We start from the raw sequence: 21,041 nt of genomic DNA, 5'->3' as shown, positions 1-21,041 counted from the left end.
CCTGCCACCTGGTTGCCCACCTCATACTCCTTCCACTCCATAAAATCTCCACCTCGAAGCTCAAAGCACACTGGCACCCAAAACTTTATGTTGAGTGAGTCCTTGGCCCTCAAAAGTCATGCCTTCAAAATAAAGAAATGTAAATAAATGGCCTCTTGTATTCTTATTTCTACCTGAAAGGATATATAGGGTAGTGGTTAGAAATCTACTGTAAAACATCCAGTCAGACTGCCAGGTTCAAACTCCTAGTTCAATCATCTGCAACCTGGGTGACTTTGTGCCTCAATTTCCTCATCTGCTAACTATAGGTACTAATAATAACCTATCTCTGAGGATGATTGAGATGATTAAATGGGCTAATACATACTAAGGTCTTTGATCAATACCAGTACACATAAGGACTTGACAAATATCAAGAACTATTACTGTTCCAATTTCATGACTGTAGTCTTATTCTGGATATTGAAACTCACCTCATGCATGGATCCAACATTTTAAAAAAAATGCAAAAGAGAAGAGTTTCAGCTGCCAACAATTTGGGGACATAATTAGAATTTAAAATTAAGAATTTTTCTTCTTTTTTTGATTGTCAGTTGAAATCATATTTTTACTGGATGAAATTCCTTATCCTTAGAGCCTTTGACTGCATTGGATTCTACTGAAAGCATCATGAGCTGAATTTTAATTCTTATGATGTTTATAGCATGGTGCCTGGTGCTGGGTATTAAACGCATCAGTATAGCTAGAAAGGATTTTCTGTTGCATTTACAACTTGGGCAGGAAATTCTTCAGTTGTATATTTTCCCCTCAAACCTGTAGACTAGGTTTCCTGGTTTTCAGAAATTTAACACAACATGAATGTCTGAAGAACCTCTGATTATCCTTTAAAAGTGAACTATGTTCTTTTTTGCCCAAATGTTAACAGAATTATTTTCTCAATCTTTTATTTTTACAGTGTTTTAGCAAGTGCATTTTTGCTTACTTCTCTTGGAAATCAATCCATGTGGTCAGGTGACTATCCAAGTTAAGAAAGTTCTCTGTAATTGTGTCTTTGATTATTAATTTAATGCCAATTAATATGCATGCTTTCTCAGAAATGCCATAATTCTTGGGTTTACTTTCTGTTCTTCATAGCTGTGAATTTCTCTTTTATTATCTCCTAAATATTCTAAGACAAACACTGAAATACACTCTATTCATTAAATAAATTTTCCAGGCACCATTTCTGCTTCTTTACTGCCTCTAAAATCTATTTAAATTCTGCTATTGTATTTTGAGGTCCCTGGCAGTCTTTTTATATCTCATCCAATTCTTTCACACGTTGTCACAGTTTATCTACAGTTTATCTTCATAGATTTCTGTTTAATTCCACAGATGCCTGCCTTTTTAAAACCTATCAAAGTTTTCTAAGGTTCTTTTCTGGTTCTTGCCACAAATAATTTTCTGAAACCTCATTTTTTTTTTTGTCCATAGCATGATATATTAATTCCTTATTGGGCACTATTTTTTTTCATGGCCCTATATGTTTTTTCCCATTTACTTAACCCTGGTCCTGTAATGATCTATTCGAACCGGTGTGTATCAACAAAAGGTGTGTGAGTTTCCACCAGTTCCACTGTTGTGCATTTGATTTCTTCTCAAATCCTTTCACACATCTGTAGCTAAAACATTGTTTGATGAACGTGATGGATAACATTATTTAGAAGGGAAACAGTATATGAGAATATGAGAATTTTTAAATTAATTATTAAGTATATAGAACACATTGGTAAGAGGTGTGCCTGTGTTGGGATAAATCTTGTATTATATTTGAGTAAAGAAATAAAAGAGTAAGACAATGAATTTGGGAAAACAAGAACACAACACGATTAATGGTGGATGAAGAACACATTTGACATTGGCCTTCAATTATGGAGCAAAGAAACCCACTGACACACCACATGGCACCCATCATCCCAATCATAGGGCCTCCACCTAAAGTTAATGACATTGTAGTTTAAAAAAAATCCACACATGCAAAGGAGTAAATAGCAATCAGGGAATGAAGCAATGTATGTTCAGGCTTGCTTCATCACTAAGAAAAACTGGGGAGGAGTTTGAGGGGTAAAGATGCTTTAGATAATGTGTGAAATCATAAGGAGGGCCCAGGCTGAAATAAAACAGAATGTACAGAGCCTGTGAACTGAAGAGTACTAGAGGGCCTGTTGGGTATAACACATTCCTGGTTCTCTTCTCAGAATGTTTGTAGTCAGAGTAAATGAATCAGTTGTTTAGGAATCTACATTGCCTCATTTGTCCCACCTGTCAATGTTGCTAAGCAGAAGGAATCTTCAACTAGAAACAGAGGAGCTCACTCCCCAGATTTGCACACTCAGGTTGGTTTTCTAGCACTTATAGAACACGGATTTGCATGCTCTCTGTGTCTCGGGCTGCTATATTAAAGGGTCAATCTCACTGGCGCAAGAATGAGAGTCAAGAACTCCTAGATTTGAGCATGATCCCCAGTTTCTCATAGGCTTCCATCTACTGTAGTTCCATTGGACCAAGTTAGAATGCTTTCCTCTCCATGTAGTCTCTCTGACACTCCAAATGGAAGGATTAAATGAAATACACGAATCCAACAACATTACCACCAGGGTTCTTTCTGACCTTGTCCCACCAAAAATACTCGATTGTGAAGGCTAGACTGCTCCGGGTAGAAAGTGCCAATACCTCTCTTCACTTTCCTGTGCATTGTATTGAGGGAGTTTCATTCAGTCTTCAAGTGGCTGCAGGAAGAAAGAAAATGACAAGAAAGACAGAGGCTAGGAGACCCCAGCAAGGACAAAGGAGAGAAGTGGATGTCTGGAATTTAAACTGACAGAGCTCTTGTGTGTGTGTCTTAACCCTGGAGGAGGCAATAATGGTAGGGCACAAAGCAGACTGACACGGAGTGACACAGTACCGGGAACCCCTTGACTAGGCTTGCCGTCCAGCTTTTAACTTGTAGTCAGCAGAAATGTCTTCCAAATGTGATGATCCATTGGCTATCACTCCTAGGTTTTAGAATCATAGCAAGCTTTCATCTTTTGTGTATGCCTTCACATGTAATTCTGGTGGAAAGTTGGAAACGATTTTCTGGCACAAGAGATATCTTTCTGACATCATTGAGATGAATGGTTAGCTTTATAGATTACGTATTTCTATATTTTTGGATGAAAGTATTTAAAGTCAGGCTTAGCTAACTAAAATAGTTGGCACATAAAATAGTATACACATTATAACTACCTACAAAAGTGCTTTATTTACTAAGAAAAAACATTTTAATCAATGGAAGATTAGTAAAGAGTCTGCTCATTGATTCACAGAAAGACTTAAGAATCTCATTCTCATTTTTGTAAATAGATACATTTTTCCTTTTGTGATTAAAATTCTGAGAGACACCAATACAAATGAGAAGATGTGCTTATCAAGGAAAAGAATAAGAACATAAGCAAGGCCAGACAATGCCACATAGGTCATAGTTTTCCAGCTCAGTATCCAACAGTGATGACAGGCCAGGCACAGAATCTTTCCCCAAAAGGAAACACAGAAGAGACTATGTATTTGATTACCTGACATAAATTTGACCATGGGACATGCATTCTGTGGCAAGGACTTGGAAGAGCCACCTCAAGCTGCCTTACATTATCAATGAGAATTTTTTCTACACTCACAAACAACCTTGACGATGAGAAGTCTATATGGGGAATATGGAACTGGTCCCTCACAGCACAAAGCAATTATTAATGTAGAGGAAAAGGGGGCTGGAGGGGAGGCAGCATGACAGCGCTGAACTTAACGTACCTCCTCCTCCAAAAACTGCCACAGCCACACTTAACCGACATAGTGGCAACTAGGAGGATGATGCTCATAGGGTGGGACAAGAAAACAGAACCATGACCAAGACCAGGAATTCACCTTGACAGAATGACTGGCAACGTCCTAGAGTTAGGCATTGTTAGTAGGCATTACAGAGCATTCAGCTAAGGCAGAAATCAGGAACTCAGACAGACACATCAGAGAACGAAGGTCCCAGGTCCTGGAGTATTGAACACTCGGGCATCAGGCTTTCAGTAGACTAGAGCTTGATATGAAGCCAAGGGCTTTCCTGACAGAAGTTTCCATGTGCATCATGCCCAGACCCAGGCCTATTCTCAGAATGTGACCAGGCATGAGGCCTCCAGGAGGAAATAGGTCCACATGGCCAGACTCCTGACAGAGGGGGCCAGGGAGACCAGCAGCCCGAGGTGAAGGCAGCACTCCCCTGTCCTACCTAACATGCTGGGTATCTAGGGGTAACTACTGAGAAGAATTCTTTGAGGAAGGGGGTGAAGGAGACACACAGGATAGTGCTTCATGATGATGGCCTAGGAGACTCAATAAGGAAAGCTGAGACTAATTTTTAAATCCATTGCCGCTCTCCTGGGTCAATGTCAGATTCACAAAACGTATCCTGTTCTGTGCAGAATGAGTGCTGGTTGGGGCAGGCTTCTGTCCTTGTATTCTCACTTAAATCCTCTTCAGTAATAAATCCTCTTACTTTCTCCCGGAGGAGAAGCACCTTACGGGACATCTTCTATGAGGAAGAGGCAGGACATCTTGCCCAGCAATGGGCCATGGTTTTAACTACAGTAGAAACAGAGCTGAGTTTCTAAGACACATTCCATTTAAACATTTCCTCCTGCTGCCCATGTTAAAGTGGCTTCTGACTTTATCCTCTCCTAGAAGTGGTCTAATGAACTTTCAGGATTCCTTCATAAGGAGGTAGGGAACTTAACGTCAGTCACATTCTTGATAACATTGACCTGTAGGTCACAGAGGGGAAATGATATTCTTGAGTGCTCAGTGCGGTGAAAGGGAAAGGTTAAGGAGGGGCCAGAGTCTTCGATACTAATGGACATAGATGAAAGTCAGCTAAGCTACAGGGTGAGAGAAGGATCAGGACAAGCACGGGCCAGTGTCTGGAGGAAGGAGGCATAGAGCTGTGATAAAATTTGGTCAGCTTTGGATATCAATGAGAACACAAATGCCCATGTTATGCCAGGGGGGGACCATACCACCACTTTCTTCCAGCTCCCAGGTACTAGACACTGTGCTCTTTTCAAGGAGAGCAGACCCTGCCATAGAAGAGAATGGTTTTGGTTTTGTTGTGTCTGATGAAAAAGAGGAAGGGATGATCAACAGTAAATGTCACCCCAGAAGATAAGGACCTTTCCATGCCGACAACCCCGCTGGCAGCAACTGCCTGGGTGCCATCTTCATCCACTTCCACAAAGGTTTTATGGACAACTTTTGACAGGTACAAATTGGGACTTGGAGAGATTCCAGTAAGATCAGCCTTCCCTTCCTCAAAGACATCCGTGATGCCCATGTCCTGTAGAATAGAATTGAGATCGTAGCTGTCTTCCAGGGTGAACTGCGGGAAGGAAACCGCTACTGTTTCTTCTGACATATTCTCTGAGCTGCTCCAGGCCACTATTTTTTCATGAGTGATGTTCTTTTCAAGCTATAAGAGGAAGGAAATAATGTTTAGGGTCAGATTATGATCCTGCAGAGGATGTCCCAATTACTTCAAAGGGCTTGAGCCTATTTCAACAGCCAGTATAACAATCTTCTGGGTCCTTCCCTAAGCCTCAAAATATTCTGATTTCATTTAAATTCCTCAAAGCAAACCTCTTTCCTCTTTAGAAGTCATAGGATGGTTTAGTTCTAGTGTCATCTGGTATCTGAATGTCAAAGCCCAGCAAAGGTCAGTCAACCAAGTTGGGTGAGGTTGGCCAAGCCTTAACGTTCTGAGGTTCAATCCCCTCTTCTAAAAAATAAAGTGAATATCATTAGGCTATTGCGAGGGTTGAACAAAATAAGGTATGTAAAATATTTAACATAGCACTAGTACACAATACATTTTGAATAACGGCCATTTTTGTGATCACTATCCAGGTATTTCTCTCTCCCTCTGTCTCCAACTCTTCGCTGCACAGAACAGTATACAGCCAAGCCTCCATAGCCTTCATTGATTCACACCTCACAAGCAATCTATTACGGTGTCAGTGTCTCCACTCTCTTAAGGCATGTGCACACAAAAACAGATTTCAGCTGAAGGGTCGTGATGTGACCCATAGCAGAATAGTTCAATCAAGAGATTGACTGAAATCAGGCTATTCAGAGAAAAGGAAAAGAAGTTTCATTTGTAGTAATTCTCACATCCCTCTGCATCCAGATGATTCCTTGGTCTGATCCAGAGGACAACTGCCAAGAGCTACGCAATGGGAGAGGTGAGTCCTATCCAATGCTTTTGGCATTTGTTCTTTTCTAAATCAATGAGGAAGAACTATCTCACAGAATTCAGATTCTGATATCCTCTCTGATACATCTGCTAGCTGAGGTGCCATCCTTCCTCAGAAAGGTAAATGGTAAATAGGGCCCCTCTCCTGAGATCGACAATGACATCTTTTGGAGAGATGTGCAAGTGATGATTTACCTCTTCCAGGCCCTTCACGTTATCTGCAGAGTAAGGAGGCAGCAGGACGAACATGCTGAGTGCCCCCTTGGTGTACCTCATTTCGAGGATCTGTGCCTTCAGCTCCTCTATGAAGCCGATTCTAAATAGGTCTTTCTGGTGCATCATCTTCACAGTCTTCTTTTCATTCTGCAGTGGACAAGACAGAAAATCACAGGACTGCCCGAGTAAGTTCACAAGCTCACGTGGCCTCCTTCTCTTCTGAGAACAGGGCTCTATTCATGAGAAGGGTCTTCACCAGAAGCTTTAAGTCATGCCAGTGAACTAACCTATGAATTCTGGGCCCACTGATCAGTCAGCCCTTCCTTTGTCAACACTTTATTTTCCCATGGTTTTAATAGGTTCTTCAGCTCCTAAGGTCACTTCTTGGTAAACTGTCCATCCAGGCATTGACCTACCCTAGCCAGGGAAACAAGCCCCACTTGCTCCCCCTCCATGCCTGCCCCACCCAGTCCCAGTCTCTTAGCCTCACCTGACCCCTTGCTCTCACTGGCCTGAATGACCTCCCCAGCACCAGTGGAAACTTTGGTTTAAACGATAATCATGTACTATTAAAAAACAACATTTTTTCCTAGGCTTCCATCAGATACAGGGCACCACCCCAGACACCTTGTGAGAGGTCACCAGTCTACAGATGAGGATGGACAATGCTTGTGAGAGTGACATAGCTAACAGATGGTGGAGTGGGATCGAATCCTTTCCTTTCCTCCATTCTACAGTCTGGGCTAAGATCCCAGGTTTCTTGAGACAAATACAGATGTGAATGCCAATGCATGGATTTAGCTAAGTAACCTAACCTTTGCATTCTTTTCCCTCAACTCCTAGATTGAAATAATAACACCCATTTTCATAATGATATTTTAGGGAACAAGTGAAATAATGAGTGGAAAATGCTCAGCGCAGTACCTGGCAATGAGATGGTCAACAAAATTCAGGTACTGATTTTTGCTAATAACAAAATATTCTTATTATATTGTATGCTGTAACCCAGAGACCTACGTTCTAAATTTGACTATACATCCTGCAAATTGTACTTCTTAGTGGAATAATCAGTGGGATGTCTAGAAAACCATGTGCTATAATATCTTACCTCGTTTAGAGAGAAAGGTGCATCAACTGTGTTTTTAGAGTCAAAATATTTTTCCCATTTGGCCTTGAAGTAAACAGCATTCACCAGCACGAGCACGGTTGTGCTGTCAATAGCATCCTTGTCAAAAAGTTCCTTGATTTTACCTTTAAAAAAGGTTTCAGAGAATATCCTGAATATGAGTTGTATCAGAGGTATTCATGTAGACAGATTTTCCTTAATGCTGCTTCCCATCCCCAAGGCTATGGCATGCCTGATTCAAGAACTAACTCGAGAGGGATGCCTGGGTGGCTCAGTGGTTGGAGCATCTGCCTTTGGCTCAGGCCATGATCCCAGGGTCCTGGGATACAGTCCCGCATCGGGCTCCCCATGGGGAGCCTGCTTCTCCCTCTGCCTATGTCTCTGCCTCTTTGTGTGTGTCTCTCAAGAACAAATAAAAAAATATTTACAAAAAAGGGAGAGAGAGAGAAAGAGAGAACTAACCCAAGAAAATGACAGGACTCATAGTTCTGGGTGCAGTGGAGATGAGGGTGGAAGTGATGGGGGAGAAATGCTATCACTCAACCCCAAGAGGGACCCATTCTAAAGCTCTGAAACAGAGGGAATTTCCTTCAATTCACTGAACCACTGTGGTGGGAACTTGCTATCAGACATCCTGTGTCATGATTTAACTTTCAGAGTAGCCCCTGCCACCTGATTATATTATAACCTCTTCGAGAAACAGAGCTATTGTGTAAAATTCCTATCTCAAGCGCTCATCACAGCAAAAGGCGTATGCTTAAATACAAACAAAAATGCATATAAATTTTTATATGGTTTTTATATCCCGGCCTAGTCAGGATATATGAATAGGGCCTTCCGTGAGTCCTCTCTCATTCCATCTCATGTCAACCATGAGAAGTAGGTATTGCTATATTTTCTTATAAGGAATAAACTACAGCCAGTAAGAGGTAAGGCCACATGTCAAAACTCAGCAAGGCTGGCTGAGATCAGTTCTGGGGCCAGATTCTAGCTCTTGGCCCAGCTCTGAGGCTCTTTTCACCATAACACAGCCCCCCAGTGGCCTGGAAAATCCCATGCTGTCATCCATTTATAGTACAGCATTCTTTTCCACCGCAAAATACCAATCCATCCGTTATCTGAATGCATGCCGAGTCCTTAAAGATGAGTAAAGGGAGGAGGGGCACGATGGCAGAAGAGTAGGGTCCCCAAATCACCTGTCCCCACCAATTACCTAGAAAACCTTCAAATCATCCTGATAATCTACGAATTCAGCATGACATTTAAAGAGAGAACAGCTGGAACGCTACAGTGAGAAGAGTTCACGCTTCTATCAAGGTAGGAAGACGGGGAAAAAGAAATAAACAAAAGGCCTCCAAGGGGGAGGGGCCCCGCAAGGAGCCGGGCTGAGGCCGGGGCGAGTGTCCCCAGGACAGGAGAGCCCCGTCCCGGAGGAGCAGGAGCTGCACCAACCTCTCCGGGTGGAAAGGGGCCCGCAGGGAGGTGGAGCAGGACCCAGGAGGGCGGGGATGCCCTCGGGCTCCCTGGGACACTAACAGGCACCTGCGCCCCGGGGAGATGCGCCGAGCTCCCTAAGGGCTGCAGCGCTCGGCGGGATCCGGAGCAGCTCGGAGGGGCTCGGGCGGCGGCTCCGCGGAGGGGGCTGCGGGGCGGGAGCGCGAATCCAACAGCGCAGGCCCCGGGGCACAGGGCGCCGGGACACAGCCCAGGATCCGGCCTCCCCCGGGACAGGCAGAGGCCGGGAGGGCCCAGGACAGCGAGGACGCTCCTGCCCCGAGCTGAGCAGATCAGCGGCCCCGCCCCGGAGCCTCCAGGCCCTGCAGACGGAGAGCCCCGGAGTTACTGCGGGGGCTGACTCCAGGGTCCCAGAGCTGCCCCCGCCACTGTGGCTTCCTCCCGGGGCCTCACGGGGTAAACAACCCCCACTGAGCCCTGCACCAGGCAGGGGCAGAGCAACTCCCCCAAGTTCTAACACCTGAGAATCAGCACAACAGGCCCCTCCCCCAGAAGACCAGCTAGACGGACAAGTTCCAGGGGAAGTCAAGGGACTAAAAGTACACAGAATCGGAAGATACTCCCCTGTGGTTTTTGTTGTTGTTGTTTTGTTTTGCTTTGCTTGTTAGGTTTTTTTTTGTTTTTTTTTTTTTTTTTTTTTTGCTTTTTGACTTGTTTCCTTCCCCCACCCTTTTTTTCCATTCTTTCTTTTTCTTTCTTTTTTTCTTCTTTTTTTCTTTTTTTCTTCCTTTTTTTTGTTTTTCTTTTTCTCTTTTCTTTCCTTCTTTCTCTCCTCTCTTTTTCTCCTTTTCCCAATACAACTTGCTTTTGGCCGCTCTGCACTGAGCAAAATGACTAGAAGGAAAACCTCACCTCAAAAGAAAGAATCAGAAACAGTCCTCTCTCCCACAAAGTTACAAAATCTGGATTACAATTCAATGTCAGAAAGCCAATTCAGAAGCACTATTATACAGCTACTGGTGGCTCTAGAAAAAAAGCATAAGGGACTCAAGAGACTTCATGACTGCAGAATTTAGTGCTAATCAGGCAGAAATTAAAAATAAATTGAATGAGTAGCAATCTAAACTAGAAGTCCTAACGACGAGGGTTAACAAGGTGGAAGAACAAGTGAGTGACATAGAAGACAAGTTGATGGCAAAGAGGGAAACTGAGGAAAAAAGAGACAGGCAATTAAAAGACCATGAGGATAGATTAAGGGAAATAAATGACAGCCTGAGGAAGAAAAACCAACGTTCAATTGGGGTTCCCGAGGGCGCCGAAAGGGACAGAGGGCCAGAATATGTATTCGAACAAATCCGAACTGAAAACTTTCCTAATCTGGGAAGGGAAACAGGCATTCAGAGTCAGGAAATAGAGAGATCCCCCCCCCTAAAATCAATAAAAACCGACATCTAATAGTGAAGCTTGCAAATTCCAAAGATAAAGAGCAGATCCTTAAAGCAGCAAGAGGCAAGAAATCCCTGACTTTTATGGGGAGGAATATTAGGGTAACAGCAGACCTCTCCACAGAGACCTGGCAGGCCAGAAAGGGCTGGCAGGATATATTCAGGGTCCTAAATGAGAAGAACATGCAACCAAGAATACTTTATCCAGCAAGGCTCTCATTCAAAATGGAAGGAGAGATAAAGAGCTTCCAAGACAGGCAGGAACTGAAAGAATATGTGACCTCCAAACCAGCTCTGCAAGAAATTTTAAGGGGGACTCTTAAAATTCCCCTTTAAGAAGAAGTCCAGTGGAACAATCCACAAAAAAAAGGACTGAATAGATATCATGGTGACACTAAACTCATATCTCTCAATAGTAACTCTGAACGTGAACGGGCTTAATGACCCCATCAAAAGGCGCAGGGTGTCAGACTGGATAAAAAAGCAGGACCATCTATTTGCTGTCTACAAGAGACTCATTTTAGACAGAAGGACACCTACAGCCTGAAAATAAAAGGTTGGAGAACCATTTACCATTCAAATGGTCCTCAAAAGAAAGCAGGGGTAGCCATCCTCATATCAGATAAACTAAAATTTACCCCGAAGACTGCAGTGAGAGATGAAGAGGGACACTATATCATACTTAAAGGATCTATCCAACAAGAGGACTTAACAATCCTCAATATATATGCCCCGAATGAGGGAGCTGCCAAATGTATCAATCAAGTAATAACCAAAGTGAAGAAATACTTAGATAATAATACACTTATATTTGGTGACTTCAATCTAGCTCTTTCTATACTAGATAGGTCTTCTAAGCACAACATCTCCAAAGAAACGAGAGCTTTAAATGATACACTGGACCAGATGGATTTCACAGATATCTACAGAACTTTACATCCAAACTCAACTGAATACACATTCTTCTCAAGTGCACATGGAACTTTCTCCAGAATAGACCACATACTGGGTCACAGATCGGGTCTGAACTGATACCAAAAGATTGGGATCATCCCCTGCGTATTCTCAGACCATAATACCTTGAAATTAGAACTAAATCACAACAAGAAGTTTGGAAGGACTTCAAACACGTGGAGGTTAAGGACCATCCTGCTAAAAGATGAAAGGGTCAACCAGGAAATTAAGGAAGAATTTAAAAGATTCATGGAAACTAATGAGAATTAAGATACAACCGTTCAAAATCTTTGGGATGCAGCAAAAGCAGTCCTGAGGGGGAAATACATCGCAATACAAGCATCCATTCAAAAACTGGAAAGAACTCAAATACAAAAGCTAACCTTACACATAAAGGAGCTAGAGAAAAAACAGCAAATAGATCCTACACCCAGCAGAAGAAGAGAGTTAATAAAGATTCGAGTAGAGCTCAATGAAATCGAGACCAGAAGAACTGTGGAACAGATCAACAGAACCAGGAGTTGGTTCTTTGAAAGAATTAATAAGATAGATAAACCATTAGCCAACCTTATTAAAAAGAAGGGAGAGAAGACTCAAATTAATAAAATCATGAATGAGAAAGGAGAGATCACTACCAATACCAAGGAAATACAAACGATTTTAAAAACATATTATGAACAGCTATACGCCAATAAATTAGGCAATCTAGAAGAAATGGACGCATTCCTGGAAAGCCACAAACTACCAAAACTGGAACAGGAAGAAATAGAAACCTGAACAGGCCAATAACCAGGGAGGAAATTGAAGCAGTCATCAAAAACCTCCCAAGACACAAGAGTCCAGGGCCGGATGGCTTCCCAGGGGAATTCTATCAAACGTTTAAAGAAGAAACCATACCTATTCTCCTAAAGCTGTTTGGAAAGATAGAAAGAGATGGAGTACTTCCAAATTCGTTCCATGAGGCCAGCATCACCTTAATTCCAAAAACAGACAAAGACCCCACCAAAAAGGAGAATTACAGACCAATATCCCTGATGAACATGGATGCAAAAATTCTCAACAAGATACTAGCCAATAGGATCCAGCAATACATTAAGAAAATTATTCACCATGACCAAGTAGGATTTATCCCTGGGACACAAGGCTGGTTCAACACTCGTAAAACAATCAATGTGATTCATCATATCAGCAAGAGAAAAACCAAGAACCATATGATCCTCTCATTAGATGCAGAGAAAGCATTTGACAAAATACAGCATCCATTCCTGATCAAAACTCTTCAGAGTGTAGGGATAGAGGGAACATTCCTCAACATCTTAAAAGCCATCTACAAAAAGCCCACAGCAAATATCATTCTCAATGGGGAAGCACTGGGAGCCTTTCCCCTAAGATCAGGAACAAGACAGGGATGTCCACTCTCACCACTGCTGTTCAACATAGTACTGGAAGTCCTCGCCTCAGCAATCAGACAACAAAAAGACATTAAAGGCATTCAAATTGGCAAAGAAGAAGTCAAACTCTCCCTCTTCGCTGATGACATGATACTCTACATAGAAAACCCAAAAGCCTCCACCCCAAGATTGCTAGAACTCATACAGCAATTTGGTAGCGTGGCAGGATACAAAATCAATGCCCAGAAATCAATGGCATTTCTATACACTAACAATGAGACTGAAGAAAGAGAAATTAAGGAGTCAATCCCATTTACAATTGCACCCAAAACCATAAGATACCTAGGAATAAACCTAACCAAAGAGGTAAAGGATTTATACCCTAAAAACTATAGATAGAACACTTCTGAAAGAAATTGAGGAAGACACAAAGAGATGGAAAAATATTCCATGCTCATGGATTGGCAGAATTAATATTGTGAAAATGTCATTGTTACCCAGGGCAATATACACGTTTAATGCAATCCCTATCAAAATACCATGGACTTTCTTCAGAGAGTTAGAACAGATTATTTTAAGATTTGTGTGGAATCAGAAAAGACCCTGAATAGCCAGGGGAATTTTAAAAAAGAAAACCATATCTGGGGGCATCACAATGCCAGATTTCAGGTTGTACTGAACTTTATGGTCAACTGATATTCGATAAAGGAGGAAAGACTATCCATTGGAAGAACGACAGTCTCTTCAATAAATGGTGCTAGGAAAATTGGACATCCACATGCAGAAGAATGAAACTGGACCACTCTCTTTCACCATACACAAAGATAAACTCAAAATGGATGAAAGATCTAAATGTGAGACAAGATTCCATCAAAATCCTAGAGGAGAACACAGGCAACACCCTTTTTGAACTCGGTCACAGTAACTTCTTGCAAGATACATCCACAAAGGCAAAAGAAACAAAAGCAAAAATGAACTATTGGGACTTCATCAAGATAAGAAGCTTTTGCACAGCAAAGGATACAGTCAACAAAACTCAAAGACAACCTACAGAATGGGAGAAGATATTTGCAAATGACATATCAGATAAAGGGCTAGTTTCCAAGATCTATAAGGAACTTATTAAACTCAACACCAAAGAAACAAGCAATCCAATCATGAAATGGGCAAAAGACATGAAGAGAAATCTCACAGAGGAAGATATGGACATGGCCAACATGCACATGAGAAAATGCTCTGCATCACTTGCCATCAGGAAAATACAAATCAGAACCACAATGAGATACCACCTCACACCAGTGAGAATAGGGAAAATTAACAAGGCAGGAAACCACAAATGTTGGAGAGGATGCGGAGAAAAGGGAACCCTCTTACACTGTTGGTGGGAATGTGAACTGGTGCAGCCACTCTGGAAAACTGTGTGGAGGTTCCTCAAAGAGTTAAAAATAGACCTGCCCTACGACCCAGCAATTGCACTGCTGGGGATTTACCCCAAAGATTCAGATGCAATGAAACGCCGGGACACCTGCACCCCGATGTTTATAGCAGCAATGGCCACTATAGCCAAACTGTGGAAGGAGCCTCAGTGTCCATCGAAAGATGAATGGATAAAGAAGATGTGGTCTATGTACACGATGGAATATTCCTCAGCCATTAGAAACGACAAATACCCACCATTTGCTTCAACGTGGATGGAACTGGAGGGTATTATGCTGAGTGCAGTAAGTCAATCGGAGAAGGACAAACATTATATGTTCTCATTCATTTGGGGAATATAAATAATAGTGAAAGGGAATATAAGGGAAGGGAGAAGAAATGTGTGGGAAATATCAGAAAGGGAGACAGAACATAAAGACTCCTAACTGGGAAACGAACTAGGGGTGGTAGAAGGGGAGGAGGGTGGGGGGTGGGAGTGAATGGGTGACGGGCACTGGGGGTTATTCTGTATGTTGGTAAATTGAACACCAATAAAAAATAAATTAAAAAATAAAAAATAAAATAAATAAATAAATAATCGTGAAACAAATAAATAAATAATTGAAAAGCAAAAAAAAAAAAAAAAAGATGAGTAAAGCTTCCTACGGTAGCACTTCCACTTAAACCCCATAATAATAAATTATGTTGACATCACCTACACTTAAAATACTCCAGAAGAGTTAGCTAACTAGGAGAAATGAGATATTTGTGGCTTAGTATGAATTTTTTCAGCGAACACACTTTCCTCTTGGCAACTGAGTAGAACCTTGAAGGAACAGGAATTTCTGTGGCATGTGGACCAAGCAAGGAGAAATAATTTTGGATTTAGTCGCTTCTCCCAAGATGAGTTCAGACAGGGGAGTTTCATATTTAAAAAAACTATTCCATTGAACTTAAAGTTTCAAGTTTCACTTCTCATCAGTATTTCTAAACCCTCCTTAACTCAGAAAACACCTATATAGTTAATGAAAGTTGATAAAAATTGGGATTTTATTATGTCCCCCTTTCCCACTGAATAGATTCTCCTCACAATCTTTCTACTGATCTTTTTTTTTAACAAAATGGAAATAGTTAACATCCTGCTGGCATGTGCTTGGCTGAAAGGATTTCACCTTTTCTATTGGAGCAAAAAAGCAACAGTAAGCAGCACAGCATCTAGGTGTCTGACGGTTCGCACCTGCCAAATGGCCTTGGACATGGTCCATGTAAGTGAGCACCTGGTCGTGACAGACTAGCAATCTCAGACACTGGCCTGACTTTTCTCCTTCTAAGTGGAAAAGAACACCAGCTACAATGCGTTTGGGCTTTCTTACCTTGGGACTGAGATTCAACCCAAAAGTTAATCTGTTGTCTGGACTTTTCGGTTTCTTTTCGGAAATCAATACTTTCAATGGTCGTGTGGTAAAATTGAATCACACCATCTAAGTATTCCTATTAAATTGGAATAAAGAGAAATAATGCAATGAAATTAGATAACTGCGCTAATAGTTAGGCGTGAGGCAATCAAGAGAAGCCAAGTGAGAGATGTGCCCAGTTATTTAAAAAGGATGCATGTGGTCTCTATCTATGCCCATTTTCAATTAGCCAGAGGCCTTACACTCATTGTGGTGACAATTTAGGATATAGAAGGGTTATTCACGGGGCACCAAGGTGGCTCAGTTGGGTAAGCACTTGTCTCTTGGTTTCAGCTCAGGTCATGGTCTCAGGGTCGTGAGATGGAGCCCCGTGTCAGTCTCTGCGATCAGCATGGAGTCTGCTCAAGATTCTTTCTCCTCAGGGCACCTGGGTGGCTCACTGGTTGAGAGTCTGCCTTTGGCTCAGATCATGATCCTGGGGTACTGAGATAGAGTCCCATACTAGGCTCCCTGCAGGGAGCCTGCTTCTCCTTCTGCCTATGTCTCTGCCTCTCTCTCTATGTCTCTCTCTCTCTCTATGTCTCTCATAAGTGAATTTTTTTTTTATCAAAAGAGATTCTTTTCCCTCCTTCTCCCACTCCCTCTGCTCCTTCCTCCTGTTCACACTCTCTCAAAAATAAATAAATAAAATCTTACAAAAAGAAAAAAGAATGCTGATTCATAAAGCAGTCCACAGTTACAAGGGCACAAGCCTTTCCCTCAGATACCTTTTCCTTGGATATAACCCATTTATGGAGACACTGCAACATGAATATTAAGTAACTTGAGAGACTTAGCTATATAATGCCTCTATTTTTAGCAATTAAAATCCTACTTAATGGTTCTGGAGTTTCTGGGGCGATGAAAACGTCTTGGAAATTGGATGATGCTTATACAACATGGTGAATGTGCTCAACGCTACCGAATTGTATACTTTAAAAATAGTGAAAAATGCAACTCTTACATTATGTTTTACCACAATTTTTTGAAAAGTCATAAGTAATATACCCAAGCCAATCCGGTGTACATTTTTTATAGATGAATCATATAATAGGTGAATTTATAACTCAATAAGGCTAGTTTAAAAGAAAAAAAAAAAGAGCAGCATCTACAATCTCATTTCTGTTGCAGGAGAACATACTTATTTTGGCCAAAGGAGGTTAAGCCTGTGCCCTCCCCGGACCAGCCTAACCAACTGCATCACACATTTGCCCGTGGTCCCACCCCTCGTGTCCTTTGCTAAGTATGTGGCTCCTTCTGGTAGTGACAGAGGAAGCTGGAGCCTGGACTCAGATGCGCCTCGCTGGAGGCACACGCTGCTCAGCCACAGGGACAAGCCATGAGCCTTTTGGCTCCAGACACAGTCTCCTTCCACCACATCTCAGTGCTGCTACGTGAGTACAGTTTTATTGAGATGTGCCCGCTGGTGGCCTGAAAGGGGACTTTAGGGGAGTGCTGGGGGCGGAGGGAGAGATGGAAAGAAGAGCTACCAAGTGCATTTGCAAGGCACCTTTACTGAGAAAGACCATCCCAAGACACAGGGCCATTACCAAACCCACGCGTGCCCTGAAAACTATTAGTGACATGACCCTCTTTCCCCCCACAACAGGCCTCATACACCGCTCACGTTGAAACCCAGAAGGACAATAGACAGGGGACCCCAGGGGACCCCCCAGTCCACAGCACATCCTCCTGTCCAGAGGTGCCAGCTGAGTGATCCAGCTACTCAACTGATTTTAAATAGTACGCTGTGTGATAGTTTTCATCATCAACCACACCGAACTCACCGGACAGATGGGGAATCCCTGTTCCCCATAAAGCCTGTTGGCAATACTTAGGGTGTAATCAACTCTGATCCTGTCTATCTTGGAGAGAAGGTGCCCGAAGTAGCAACTGAGCAGTCCACTCTCATCACTGGAAGACTCCTCCTAACAAAAGAAGAAAGAAAATGTGACCTGATCCTGAAATGAGTCATTTCACTTTGTTACCATGTGGGGGAGCAAGCTGAAAGGAAGAGAGGGATGGAGGGCAGGAAGTGATCCCAGGGGAAGATCTCGGCTCCCACTTGGTGTCAAGGTCATCCAGGAACAATACACCCAGGGACTCAGCAGTGCGTACTATATTTTAGATCAGCGCACCTTGTTTTTCTCTATATTCAAAAAGATAGAAGAAAAAGACAACCACCTCTCCACCCTCCTCTTAAACATTCTAAGGTAGAGGAATATATAACCTGGAGAATATCTTTTGCACTCCTGGTATGAGACAACCAATAAAAGTTTTGTGCATCAGTAGATTACCCCATGAACTAGAAAGGGGAAAACTGGAGAAAGAAATAAGACTCCAACAGCTGATTCCTACCCCTAACTGCCCTTCATCCTCAACCATGCTCCGTCCTGGGGACCTGTGCCCTGTAAAAGTAGATAAGTAATGGGGCTTTGCTCTAACTGTCTTTATCATGATGAGCAGAAGATACAAAATCCTACTCTTTAGGAAACTAGCTTACAGCGAACAACACATAAGATACAGAATCAGAAAAGAATTGGAGATCATATGGTGTTCCTGCTCTTGCCATTGCCACTGATGACAGCCAGGACCTAATGTTTGGGGATAAGTAACCATTGCCAAATACAGCACAGCCAGAAGGAGCAGTTCATAAGAAGAGGGGCAGGAATTTGTAGTAGCTCACCTGCAGAGACCCCTTTATTTCTTCCTGTGCTTCCAGAGAGCTATCAGCCAGCACTTCCTGTTTTTTGCTTTTCAGACAGGGATCAGGTTCTTTACTTTCGTTCTGGGAAAATTCATTGAAATGTAGGACCTGCATGATGACAATTATGGGAGTCTCTTAGAAAATATGAATAGCATGAAGTCTGTTTCAAACACAGTTTTATAGTGTGAGAGGGACAATGATTACATTACATAGTCAAACAACAACAGTTCCAAGGGGAGTGGATGTTTCTCTTGATTTGGTTGTGAAGTGGAATGGAAGGAAAGTGAACTGCATGCTACCCTCAGGTCCGCATTTAAGAGTGAATGTAATCAAACTAAAAGAATATCAAGATATCCATGAAACACATGTGGTTATTGAGCCAGGCAGACTGTTGGTATAAAACACAACACTGGACTTTTGAAGACTTGGTATGAAAAAAAGAGTGAAATATCTCATTTACATTTTTTAATTGATTGCATGTTGATATGATATTTTGGATGTACTGAGTTAAATATTATTAAAATTAGTCTCACTCATTTCTTTTTACTTTCTCATGGCTACTAATATTTTTAATTACTTATGAGATTCGAATTATATTTGTGTTAGCAGTGATCTAGACCTTCCAATCAAACAAGCAAGTGATAACAGCAAAAGACAAGTTACACAGAGCATTGCAGAAAGGTAAGATACAAATGCACATCTTGCACTGCTCAGCACAGTTTTCCTGAACAAGCAAAAGCCAGGAGCCTGGAGAAAGAACATCTGAAACCTCATGGAGGATGAGGATGCCAACCACACTCTAAAGCTAAGTTTTGCTAAAGGAATAATATTCTAAATCAAAGTAAATGAATAAGGTAGAATGATGACCCCAAACACATTCTACCTTAATCCAAGAATTCAACTCCTCCATATTAAAGGCAACAGTAGGGTTCCCACATAACCTCTGTGACATGTGCGAGATCCAGGGAAGTTATAAGGCCAACCTCAGGAGCCTGTAGTTTATTCGGCAAGTTGTTCTTGTCACTTTCATTCATTCCTTCTACAAATTTGGATTGGATGGCTACTATAAGCCAAGCACTGTTCTATGACAAAGTATCTTGCCATCTGGGAGATTATATTCTAGTAGGGGAGGCACATAGTAATGAATTATTGTACACATTGTGTTGGAAGATGGCAAATGTCATGTGGGGGAAAGTAGCTGGACGAAGAGGGAATTTTACAGGGTTGGGTGTCAAGATGCAACATCAGATTGAGAGTTCAAGGTAGGCCTGGTTGAGAAGTAAATTCTGATCAAGGTCCTGAAGGAGAAAGTAAGTTATAGATCACTTGTCTGGGGGAAAAGCCATGAGGCAAATGGAATGGAGCAAAGGCTCTGAGGCAGGAATGGGCATGCTTACCCAAGGAATCTGGAAGCCAGTGTAGCTGGAGGAGTGGGGAGGGGACAGGGTGATAGAGGGAGTCACCTAGCTGTCTAGAATTCAGATACCAGACCTTCATGGGCCATGGTAAGGACTCAGGTTCCTGTCATTAGCCAAATTGGAAGTCCAGGCTTTGAAAAGATGAGAAATAGGCTCTGACTGAGGTTTTTAAAGGATCTTTCTGGCAGATAGATTGAGAACAAACTGTCAGCAGAAACAAGGAAGCCCATGAGGAAGTTGCATCCAGGTTAGAAAGGATGGTATTGGGTCAGGCCTCAGGGACATAGCAGGAAGTGCCAGCATTCTGGATGTATATTAAGAGAAAAGAGGTTCAGTTAGAGTTGATGTAAAGTGGGAGAGAAAGAGAGGAGTCAGGGAGGACTCCAAGATCTTTAGCCACTGGGTACATAATTGGTGCTTACTAAATATTTATTTATGGAATGAAAGAGAGAAGACACATACACACATTAAAAATACTGCTAGAAATATCAGCATGGATAATCATAGAGAGGAAGAGGGACAGACCTGCAGACACACAGAGACAGAGAAGGTGACTGAGAAAAGCTGAGACTGAGGAGGCTGGATAAGTGTTACAAAGGAGGCAGAGCCTTGAAGAGAGAACATGCAGGACGTAAATGAATGCTCCAAGGCAGATGCAGCCTCTTTCCAAGACCCAGGCTCAGTGAGCAGCATGGCTTGCCAAAGAGGGACAAGGGTCTGACTCAGAGAGTGGACCCAGAGGTACTAGATCCATACCTGGTCGATCTGCTCTGCACTGTCACTTCTGGCCCCCAGGCGGACCATGCCAAGGGCAGCTGAGAGGCTCAGGGGACAAAAGAAGATGTTTTTATGATGATCATCTTTGCTTATTTCTTGGAAAAGATCAAAGCAAAATTTGGTGTTGGCTGCAACAAGAGAATCCATCCTGAAACTGACAACAGTCTAAAACCAAAAACAAAATAAAACAGAGAGAGAGAGAGAGAGAGAGAGAACATGATGATCAGAGGAAGATAAATCCATAGTTCTCATTTTACATACATGAAATATAATCAAATACAATGATTCAACACGTTATTAAAAACTTGAAAACAAGAGCCATCGTCATCCTGCTGTATAGATATTGATTTCCATATTGATATTGATACAGACAGA

At 42.2% G+C, this 21,041-nt stretch overlaps 1 protein-coding gene across 2 annotated transcripts; it reads right to left on the bottom strand.

Moving 5' to 3' along the window:
• Nucleotides 1-3,344: 3,344 nt before the first annotated feature.
• On the bottom strand, nt 3,345-20,813 carry SERPINB12 (serpin family B member 12). 2 transcript variants are annotated; one of them, XM_041739812.1, is made up of 7 exons: nt 20,646-20,813; nt 18,451-18,579; nt 17,552-17,692; nt 15,684-15,801; nt 7,632-7,774; nt 6,503-6,670; nt 3,345-5,527 (listed from the first exon to the last, which is right to left on the bottom strand). In XM_041739812.1, exons 1-7 carry the CDS (start codon nt 20,811-20,813, stop codon nt 5,123-5,125), a joined length of 1,272 nt encoding a protein of 423 aa, XP_041595746.1. In that variant the 3' UTR covers nt 3,345-5,122. The 2 variants fall into 2 exon arrangements, with proteins under 2 accessions (XP_041595746.1, XP_041595747.1); XM_041739813.1 differs by having other exon boundaries at nt 18,505-18,579.
• Between the last annotated feature and the right edge of the window lie 228 nt (nt 20,814-21,041).

This window comes from Vulpes lagopus, chromosome 24 (assembly GCF_018345385.1).
Source record: "Vulpes lagopus strain Blue_001 chromosome 24, ASM1834538v1, whole genome shotgun sequence".
Taxonomy (NCBI): Eukaryota; Metazoa; Chordata; class Mammalia; order Carnivora; family Canidae; genus Vulpes; species Vulpes lagopus.
The sequence above is the reverse complement of the archived record's forward strand: the minus strand, read 5'-3'. Positions and strand labels throughout refer to the sequence as shown.

Excerpts from the sequence above, each read along its gene's own strand:
- SERPINB12 (XM_041739812.1), bottom strand. The coding sequence starts at position 20,813 with ATGGATTCTCTTGTTGCAGCCAACACCAAATTTTGCTTTGATCTTTTC. Across the intron at positions 17,693-18,450 it reads AAATAAAGGGGTCTCTGCAG|GAGGAGTCTTCCAGTGATGA; the intron begins GTGAGCTACTAC and ends TTCTTTTGTTAG. Across the intron at positions 7,775-15,683 it reads GGTTGAATCTCAGTCCCAAG|GTAAAATCAAGGAACTTTTT; the intron begins GTAAGAAAGCCC and ends CCTTTTTTAAAG.